General features: G+C 35.3%; 1 protein-coding gene across 2 annotated transcripts; it reads right to left on the bottom strand.

Moving 5' to 3' along the window:
• On the bottom strand, positions 1-9,384 carry LOC128994530 (transmembrane protein 68-like). 2 transcript variants are annotated; one of them, XM_054419143.1, is made up of 7 exons: positions 9,150-9,384; positions 7,265-7,403; positions 5,719-5,813; positions 4,730-4,897; positions 3,716-3,909; positions 2,827-3,030; positions 1-2,096 (listed from the first exon to the last, which is right to left on the bottom strand). In XM_054419143.1, exons 1-7 carry the CDS (start codon positions 9,196-9,198, stop codon positions 1,983-1,985), a joined length of 963 nt encoding a protein of 320 aa, XP_054275118.1. In that variant the 5' UTR covers positions 9,199-9,384; the 3' UTR covers positions 1-1,982. The 2 variants fall into 2 exon arrangements, with proteins under 2 accessions (XP_054275118.1, XP_054275119.1); XM_054419144.1 differs by lacking the exon at positions 9,150-9,384 and adding an exon at positions 8,972-9,072.
• Between the last annotated feature and the right edge of the window lie 1,662 nt (positions 9,385-11,046).

Below are 11,046 nucleotides of genomic sequence, written 5' to 3'. Positions count from 1 at the left end.
TTATTAACATACAACAGTATATTTACATATACATTTTTTCAGTACAATCATTATACTTTGTCATAAATAACATAACAATTCAAATAAACAGTAGCTATAAATATGTTTGACCGGATTCACTAAGTTAAGTACAAAATACACAGAGTATAAAATTAAAGTATAACACAGATACATAAGTATAATGGCCACAAACGTATAATTTGTTAAAACCGTTAACACTTGACGAGGAATGTACCACCTTACACCACAATAATACTAAACTAATACACAATTATTGGCATCAATACCTAAATATACTCAAGGTCAATTAGCACCGATCAACTCTAAAAGAATTGCACAAAACAAGGGGGTTTTAGGCCTAAATGTAAAAATACAGTCATTGCCTTCATTGTATTCAACACAAGTTCTCAAAATTCTCAGTTATTTAAATTATCTTAAATTTTATTTATTTGGATTGATAGAAATTGTTTAGGGCACCTTTCCAACCAAAAATGTTGGTTAGCCAAACTTGGCACACATTTTCGAGTAATAAAAGTGTATTCATTTGGCCATACCCATTATTATCAACCACCTGCCATTGCTGTATTACATAAATTAAATTTTTATTTGCAATGTAAAAAATTTGTTCAGAAGTCAGAGGCAAAAATAAGAAAGGAAATTAAAGGAAGACCCAAAAACACAAATTTGTCAACTCTATCTCCACTTCTATGAGTAGAGCCTGTTACCGTCTGTGATTTACCACATACCATTTATGTGAACTCTTTATTTTTTAACCGTTTTAAGTACCTTATAGGAAGATTATGTAGGGGTATGAGAGAAAATGGGGGTGGCACCTGATGAAATAACGCCTGCTACAGAAATAACAAACCCTCCAACACGTTATTTTGAGACTACAATTTGGTCATTCATACGATGGGAACGAAATATGTCCTTATAAAAAGGTTGACAATATCCATAGTTTGTAGCTCAAATATTGCAGTGTTTCAATATTTTAGAAATACTCTTACATTTTTAAGTTTTATTTTGGTAAGGAATTTTTAGGTTTCCGGTTTTCTTGAATCATGACTAGTTTTAGTTTATTATACAGTACTAGTCTGACTGTCCAGGTATTAGCATTGTTATCCTTAACTAATTAACAGAAGTAATTAGGTGTTCATGAAATATAACATGACTTACATGTAAATAACAAACCTATTTGTTTTAGATATTTTACGAATGGCTTTAACTAATATGGGAAGATAATTAAAACACAGCCTATTATTTAAATACTCACGAAATACCAGTATATGAGGTTATCTGATTTTTAGTCACTTTTGGAAAGCAACTAAGAAAAAAAGAATATGAGGTATCTGCTGGAACCATCCCCATCCATCCATAACAATCCTTTAGATTCCTTCCCTACACAGTAAAATTGTGCTATAGCACATCAAATAATAAAACAGTACCTAAATTCAGTTTTACTTAAACATTTAATAGAGAGAACGCTATGAAACGTACGCTATGAACGTATGGAACGCTGAAGTCCTTAACTTAAGTAATATTTAAATAAAATCATTCATCATGAAATTAAATAAAATCCATGGGAGCACTTATCGAGATCCGTAAGAAAACCAAACTAAATCACAACCAAACATAAAGCAAAGTTCAACTAGCAACACAGCTGAGTGTTTTAGGTCAAATTAAAATCTCAAAATCATAAACCAAAGATTTAAAAATCCAAAAAACATATCTCACGAGAATCATGTTTGTGCCAACAACGTAAATATATCTAATAAAAATTAATCAAATACTTGTACTGATTTTCTCAATAGCATTGAGTTATGATTTCAAGTCGTAAGTTTAATGTAACGTTAATACACTAAGTGAACACCGTATTTTGATTGTATGTAGCCTTCCCTGCCTCACCATGGCTTGGTATACAACTAACTACCCTGAAGTGTTCTATAGTCCAAAGTGTTCTACAACACTCATACAACCTTGCATCATTTGTTCTTCACGCTGCTTTTTGGTTCGTAAAACCTCTCCATCAATGCACGCAGGATACTTCCTGGGATTCTCTGGTTGTTGGCGATAAGCTCCTCAAGAGCACTTCCTACCTGGAAAAAGTCATGCAGAAAAACACAATGTAGTACAATACACAAAAGTACAAGAAAAGTTGGAAATTTTGAATAAATATTAAAATACTGTATGTGACATAAATCCTGTCACCATGAAATGATAAAACCACATACCGGTACTCCAAAAAATGTAGAATGTTAGTAGTCTTATATGAATATTAAATTAAAAGCTGATTTTAAATAAATTTTTGACGCACACTCATACTTTCTATCCATTATGTCATACGTACAGAAACTTACTCAACAAATACAATAGTCACACAATTTAGTCCACAAGGAATTCACAATTTCGCTGCAACCACAGGAAATGTGCACGATTTTGCTGTGATCCCAGAAGACGTACAAAGTAATTGTAGTATAACAATAACAATTAATTTTAAACTTATCAATACTTTCCAAAGCAACCCGATTTTGACTGGATCTGATTTATGTCTGAGAATCGTTAACATTTTGACTGGACACGGCCTAACCCAAAGTAAGTGTATGGCACATTGACCCCTAGAATTAAAATGAATTGTGAAAATAGACCACCAACAGTACGTAAAAGAGAAGCTTTACCTGGAGAGACGAGAATAGAAAAAGCTTAGCAGATTATAGTTGAAGTAAAATCACAAAAAAAACTGACTTTTACCATTGTTGTTTAAACCAATAGTTTTAATGGATTTAAATTGAAACTAGTACGATAAAAGAACACAATTGTGCTACTTACAATAGCTGCCAAGTCCTCGGGTGACAGTGAGCCATCGTAAGGGATTGGAGTTCCGACGTGAGTCCTCAGCTTCACAGGGAATCCGCCGTAAATGGGCACCAGAGGAAACTTGGTCCACTGGTACAGCTTGAGCCAAACTCTGCGAAAGAACCCGACTGATCTGAATGACTCCCGCACATTCTGGGTGAATATGGGGATTATTGGCTGAAAACAAATTGAAATTGTCAGATATACAGGACCAAGGTTGAAACAGTGATTTTCATTGTACAAAAATATGAAACTGTGATTATAACATTATAAATAAATTTGGTTAACATTCCATATGTGTATACATATTTTTTGTTAGAATCAGAATAAGAATACTTTATTCTTGAAAATAGAGTACAGAAAAGGCGTTAGCATACACACTGGGCCTACCCACATAACTTGATACAATAAAAAGGATTAGGCCTAGCAAATGGTCAGGGCTTACAAGATTTACGGTAATCCATGGTATAAAATTATCTGTACTATTTAACACGTTGGTTCCTCTTAAATAAAAGAATATACTCCTACCATACAAATGCTACATATGTAAAAATTTCAATGGTCTTTCTAAGTTTGGTACGTGATTTAGTAAATAAAACATTTTTCTTCGCTAAAATAGACTGAAGCTGTCAGTAATTTAAGACCTATGCCTGATTTCAACAATTTGAGGTATAATGAAACCTAGTGGAAGCAATGGCCCATCCTTTAACATTCATTTCATTATCCTCCCCCCTTCCCTTATCTTTTACTACAGTAAAATAATGCCTTACATACAAAGGTAAACTAGCAAGAGTACAAAGAGCCTATCTAAAACGAGTAGGCTATATTTTACATTAACAAAGAAAGATATGTTGAAACCTACGACTTGGGCGTCAAGTGCCACCCGAGCAAAACCTAGCCTCTTCTTCCACATGAGCCTGTAGTACGAGTCAGAGAACTGAGCTTCGTACACTCCGCCCGGAGAGATGGCCAGGAGATTGTTCTCCTTGAGGATGGCCGAACACGACTGTATCGTTCCTGGAATCACTTTGAGAGCTTCCGCAATGATGGCCCAACCTAGGAGGAAGAGAACATTTAGTTAGGTATCAATCCAGAAAATGGTCCAGAAAAGAAATATTTGGTTGCTTCAAGATTTTTGTTTTAATATTTTTAGCCAAAAGCACATGTCATTGGAAGTGCAAATATGCAAATATTCCTTATTTAAATTTATCCACCTATGGCAGCCATTTTTCTGACGTTGGAGTGCCCATTTGGCATTTTCAGCGATTACAGGGCTCTGTGTTTAATCAAATATCTCCGCTTCTATACATCTTTGAATATTAAAATGAAAACCAATCCCTACAGAAGAATCTGAACTTGAATAAGGTGCAAAAAGTGTGCACTAAAAAACAAAATATACAAATAAAAATTATCAAATTTGAAGCACTATATATTTGTTGGGCATGAAATCAAAATTTGAAATTTGATTTTTGAACTGTCTTTGGCAGGATTTAGAACAAGCACCTCAACAAGATACAGTTATCTCACTCTCAATCTACTCTTGACTAAATACTTTTGGACTTAATATTCCACCAGTCTTTAAATAGATTAAATACAAAAACTGAATTTCTTTCCAAGACTACATTCAAATTTTCATTAGTAGCCTATATTTGAATTGTTGGCCAAAAACATTGATTTCCGTTGAGAACATTGATGTAGGCTATCAAAAACATCGGTAACCTACCATCTATGTTTCAAAAACATCGACTATCAATGTTCATCCCTGAAATGCTGTTAATACTTTTGCCAGCCGGGCATGTTTGTGCACTTGTTTAAACACTTCTCAAGTTAATATCAGTTTACTATACAGTACGTGTGAATGTAAATTTTAACTTACCTGGTATTTTGAACAGGAATCTGTCACCGACAGAATGGATTAGACGATTTTTAAGTAGATATACTCTTGATAAAAAATAATACAAGTCTATAGGAATGGCACCGTGGTAGTAAATGAACAATGCTGGTGTACTCTCGGGAATGTTCTCAAGACCTTTCACCTCATAACCTAAAACCAACAAATCAAAAGGGTGTTTCTTTCAAATTCGATTGGTAAGAAATTCATATAATAAAATAGGTCTGGACTGAATTGTTTTATTTGGAAACCAACAAAGGAAGAGAAAGTATGATAACATAGACCTACAAGATAAATTACCCAACATGTCAGTGTAAAAAAACTTTCCAAAATGTTTGTTTACATCTACCCTATTGCAGTAATTCATGTCTATAGAAAATATTGTGGCTCAAAAAGACTCTAAATGTAATCAACTAAAAAAATAAATAACCTGTGTTCTCAGACTGCATAGTAACTGGGGTTAACGTTCACTCTGAGTTTAAAGGTCTGTAAAATCTCAAGAACATCAGTACCATATCTCACTTGATTCAGGCAAGCTTATGACCAAGCATGACTAGTGACCAAGGTCCAGAAGATCCTATTCAAACATTTTCTTAATAACGTACTCAAGCTACTAACTTTTAGCTACCTACTAGTACCTACTATTGTCTTACCTATTAGAATATTTATATTCATATGCGATGGTGACGCCACCTGTGCATATTTTAACTTAAATATGAGTGAAGGATGAGTGTAGAATTGAGTGTAGTATATTGTGAAGCTTTCTTACTGACTAAGACCAGCTGTTTCATTAGTCAGGACTATTTACTGAGAGCCCGATGATGAAGAACAGCTGGGTCCAGTTTTGAAAGCTACACTTTTTTCACAATCGAACCGGCGACCTTTAGGGAAGCTGCAATATGTGCTATATGATTTAGGGTAAGTGACAAAATTATTCAGAGGACGTATATAAAACTAAATTAACTTTCTCTTACCATGCCAAATATATCCATGTGCGTCCCAAATTGCAGCTATAAGTTTTCTTGCACCGTCATAAATATCTGTCTCAAAGGCATCTCTTAATCTGTACCTGAAACGCAAGATATAGCAAATAGTACGGTAAGTGTAAAGATGGGTGGAAAATGAGTTTTTCTATTGTCCTTTTTTACCGTATTAGGTGGCGCACTCTTTGCATTTGTCCGATAGCTGCTAAAAAAAACTATGGAAAAAGTCTTATTGTACTGGCAAATTTCCTGTCTCAAACCAGATTTCGAGTGGACTAGATTGTAAAACTATCCAGATTGTACTCACAAGCATCGGATAGGATTAGTTTTGATATGTCTAAGGAATTGGTTTTAGTAGGATCTCTAGGTCATACTCGAGATGGAAAATACCGTTACTTTGCAATAATTGTGAGGAAAGTTTCATAGCTTTTCGGTGATTAGTTAAATAATACAATAATTTTGGCTCCAAATTAATTCCTCGTCAAACATTACAGCCGGTCACCTTTAGTAGGAAGAGAAGGACATTATTTCACTTACTCATTCTAAAGGTTCAGCTATAGTTCGGCCGCTTAGAAAGCGACCTCCTCCAGCATTGGTTTAGCATTAGCGCGCAGGTCGTTTTCTAAGCGGCCGAACTATAGCCTACATTACAACAAATAATTTTACTACCAATGTACCAGTAGGCTACTATATTATTTCGTAATACTTGCTGTCAATAGGAAGTCATAATCAACTTTATTTCACTGGCTCGTTCTAACAGTAGACAACATTACAGTTACAGAAATAATCGTATAAGGTATAGTTCAGCCGTCTATCTGTGCGCGCGAACCCTTCGCTACTATCCTTGCAGAAAACCTACGGTTAGGGTGACCTGCAGGCCAGTTTGGGCTGCCTCAACTTCCCGTTGCCGTTTTGGCGTAGCCAATGTTTTTATAAAAGATCCCCCTCCCACCCTCCCGCCATGCAACCTGACCACCGGCCCGCGCGCACAGATAAACGGCTAAACTGTACCAAAGTAGGCTACTATATTATTTTTTTATATGCTTGGCATTAGTAGAAGAACGTGATCGTCATTATTCCACTTGCTCGTTCTAACAGTCAGATGACATAACAAAAAAATTGCATTTTCAGTAATCTTATACCAAGGTATTATTATTTCGTGATGCTCGCTGTTATTAGAAACACAAAATCAGCAAAATAGTTATTTCATTTATCCCTTTAAACAGTCCAGACGGTGTTCCTAAAATAATAGGGTATTCTCAGAAATCTATTACCAGGGTGGTACTTCAGTAGGCCTAATAGGCTAGCAGATTTGCTGCGGTAGGGGGTATCCAATTGTGTTAAATAACGCCCACCTCTATGCCATTGACAAGCCTGCTGTTCTGCACCCTGGGTAGGCCTAATAGTTTGTAAGCCTAAACTTAACCTTAGTAACTAAGCCTTAACTGTCCAAAATATGTTAAAGGATGTTAGAGAAAGAAATATTAAACCCAGACAAAAAGATTTGATCCACGCATGAAGGTAAATGTTTGCATACCTATGGAGTTTGTAAATGTACAGTATCACTGCATTCATGTATAAAAGTAAAACAATAAACAATGGAAGCATAAATGATACAATCAGAGGTAAAAGTAGCCAGGAAACCCACAGTGAGTAGTCCACATCAATGTAATCCACTGAAACAGAAATAAATATTCAATTTCACTTATTAAATACTTTCAGACCCTTAACTATGTTACTGACTATTATAGTTGACTATTAATGTATCTGGAGCATTAACTTAATGGGAAACATCTTATAAATAGAAATTATGATAAACTATTTACTAAGCTTACTTTATGTGTCAGTAAAACACCAAATTAAATTGGTTCAAAATAATGGAAAACTCTACACTAGAAACAATTTCACATTAGATCAGTCAGACATACCGTAGAAGCTACCACTGCACCCTGACAAAAATAATCACCTGTACCCAGGGCCGATTTACCGAATAGGCACGGTAGGCACGTGCCTAGGGTGCAGGACAACTGGCTTTTTTGTGGGACGCCAAAATTTGGAAAAAATGGTTGTTTAATTGCATGCGATCGCTGTAAACTTGTGATAATCCCTCGCGACCGTGTGGACATCATAATCGTCTCCCGCAATTGCGGCAAAATTGTAATTTCATCTTCCGCTGATCATTATCTTCCGTGAATGTGGCTAAATTTGATCTTTTCCCACAGTCATGTGGACATTATCATCGTCTTGCGCGATTGCGGCATAATTCTGATCATTCTTTGCGGCCATGTAGAAATCATATTGTATGTCCCGCGGTCCTGCAGAAATCACAATCATCTCCCGCCATGGCGGCAAAATTTTAATCATGTCCCGTAGTTGTGTCAAGATCATTATCGTCTTTCCGAATCGAAGTTTCCCACAATCCTGTGGACATTATCATCCTCATCCGTGGGGTCAGAAAGCGGGCCTGTCTTTACCAGTATCTATATAGGCCTACCGTGACAAAAATGCCTGGAATTGAATTTAGTGCAATAACTCCAAAGTCTAAGTCCATAGAATGCAATCAATTCCATATTGCTTAGCTCGTTTTTGATCAGTTTTTTTCTAGGCCTAAATATTTGCAAACGCAGAGGTAAACTTAACCTTATCATGCGCCCAATACAAGGTAACTATTAGTAAGTTAATACAATAAGTGTATGAAATAAATTAAAGACGTTTCACAGAAGCAAACTAAGTTTTAAAGCTTTACATAATTGGCTAGTGATCAGACTTTCCACATCAACTGCCGGCTGGCGTATGAACTCGTAGGGACCGTGTTGTACTTTAAAATTAGTGGAGGGTACAGTTTCTTAACTGGGCTACGCTAATATTGGTTGAAACTATCGATTTGATTAGTAAACCTTCATGCGATTTTTCCACCATCAGCAAGTTTGGTTGGTTAGGTTAAGTTATGATAGTTTAATTTTCTATAGATATATTATAAATGATCGATTACTAATCAATATTTTCAATTCGATAGTTTCAATCAATATTGGCGTGGCCCAGTTAAGAAACTGTATCTTTAGTGGGTTCAAAAAATGACCTTGAAAGTTTTTTAAGGGACATTCCCTAACATCAAATGCAGTATTAAAGTCTGGTTAGTTAATATCAAGATGAATTTGCCAAACCTATTTCACAATGTCAATAATATCCCATGCAGTTTGGGAATTACGGCAACCGCTCTATGGCTATACTTCACTCGACTCACCTTTATTTCTACTTGTGCAAGTGATTACACAGTGGAAGTAAGAAAAAAAACTTAGTTGTTGCCTAAGTACCCACACCTTGCACTAAGTTAAAGCTTGGTCCAAGTAATAAGATCTTATTGTCTGTTTACTTCTGAAATTAATTATCTAAGCCTAAACTAAGTTAGCCTATCAGCTTACCACAATATTTCTCAATGTAGTAAAGAATATTGCTGAAAAACTTGTACATTTTTAACTGTAATAGGCTAACTTATACAACACCGAAAAATATTGAGTCTTATTTACATTAACTATAGACGTTTCTCATTAATACGATTTTTTACGCAAATTAAAACCAATTATACATAGGACTATAATGATAAATTACTAAACGATCACAAGATATAAAATATTTTCAATTTTAAATAAACATTATTTTTATAAATAACCTAGAAAACTTATTAAATGACATTAGACAGCGTAAATGAATACAAAACCTCATTGGCCATTGGCCAAATTTGTCAAACAGCTGGAGGAGCTGGGTTTGAAAGAAAAAGGTTCGGTTCAGCTGACTAGAGCGAGTGAAGATAGTTTCGAAGCCGACTAGTGCCTTTGATTATAGAGCATCAGTCATCAGTGTCATCTTAATTGACGATGGCATCGTCGGATTGAAAACCAAACACTATGTCGATCTTAGAATGTTAGAATAAAGCTCCCATTATCAATGGTCGTAGAAGGCAACACCAAAATTATTGTATTTTACCCTGCTAACAAGTCGCAAACTAAACGACTTGAAAAAATAATTAATTAGTTAAAATGTTTTATACAATAACTATGCTACACATATTATAAGTTACTTAATCTCTATAAAACTAAGCTCAGGGAATAATAAATACGCATAGTTTTAATTTGTTTCCTCATTTATTAACGATCAAAAATGTCTAGAGCCAATTTGTTTAATTTGTATCAATTATCAATTATTTAAGATGGGGACGCCACTATGTGCGTATTTTAACCCAAATATGAGTGAAGGGTGAGTGTAGGATGAGTGGTGCGATCTTGTAGTCTTGTTAGTGACTAAGGCCGACATGTTCCTTAGACACAGCTGTTAATTAATAGCCCATATAGCTAACGGCAACTAAGGGACCTACAGATTAGAGTGGAATCCGAACCACATTTTTCCCTTGGTATTTAACGAATTGGTCTAATTATCAGGATAGTACTGCGGATAGTCGAGTACTCACTCGTGCGGACGTTAATCCACACCAGGGAGCATCGCATCCACAGTGTATGCCTATAAATATCCACAATTCGTGACCTCCTAGTAGCTGGATTACAGGACGACGCCACCCGTCCCAGTATGGATTCATTTTACTATAAGAATGCATATTATGTTTTAAGAAAAACTATCCTTCAAACTAAACAGCCCCCCCCCCTTCTTCGATCCAATTTTCTATCATGAAATAGTTATTATTATTTTTTTTTTTTACTTCAAAACTAAAATGATGATATATTCAGTTAAAACCAGCTAAAGCTTATTCCATGTGCACCTAGAACTAGAAATAAAAAAAACAAGGAATCCTGCCAAACGTAATAAAAATATAGAGGTATCAACGGTTACGTTGGTACCACTTGCGGATGCAGGCTGTCTCTCGCAGATGATAAAGTCCCTTAACAGGTGTGTCTATGACGCACAGTTGGTAATACTGATAGCACTTTTACTCGATCGATTACTGTAGCGCCTGTCAGACAGAAGAGCGGCAAACTTTATCACAGATGGTCGTTTGTAATGCTTTGCTTTCCCAGTACTTTTTCCTTAATCAATTAAAAAAGTTTACAATTACTAAACCTCTTCGAAAAGTGCAAGCTAAGTTAAAGTTGGCATCGATTCCAACGATGTACAAAAATGTGAACACCGTGTACGCTTAAAATATGTTTAATTAGTTTTGCAAATTTTTTCATAATTTTTAAAAATGCAAAAAGGTTTAAGTGTGAATTGGGCTCAAGGAAAATTTATTGAATTGAGCCATACATTTTTCGTCCGCTTTAAGTTCCACATGTTAACTTTATTTGCAGTACAGAATTTAATATGTTGTTT

Source organism: Macrosteles quadrilineatus, unplaced genomic scaffold, assembly GCF_028750875.1.
Source record: "Macrosteles quadrilineatus isolate MER2022 unplaced genomic scaffold, UCM_ALF_1.0 Scaffold_5__1_contigs__length_97177068, whole genome shotgun sequence".
In the NCBI taxonomy this organism is placed as follows: Eukaryota; Metazoa; Arthropoda; class Insecta; order Hemiptera; family Cicadellidae; genus Macrosteles; species Macrosteles quadrilineatus.
This window is presented reverse-complemented; position numbering and strand designations above follow the sequence as displayed.

Coding starts and splice junctions, on each gene's coding strand:
- LOC128994530 (XM_054419143.1), bottom strand. CDS start 9,198: ATGTACAAGTTTTTCAGCAATATTCTTTACTACATTGAGAAATATTGT. Junction 5,814..7,264: donor TACATTTACAAACTCCATAG/GTATGCAAACAT, acceptor CTTGCGTTTCAG/GTACAGATTAAGAGATGCCT. Junction 3,031..3,715: donor TGGCACTTGACGCCCAAGTC/GTAGGTTTCAAC, acceptor ATTTGTTTTCAG/CCAATAATCCCCATATTCAC.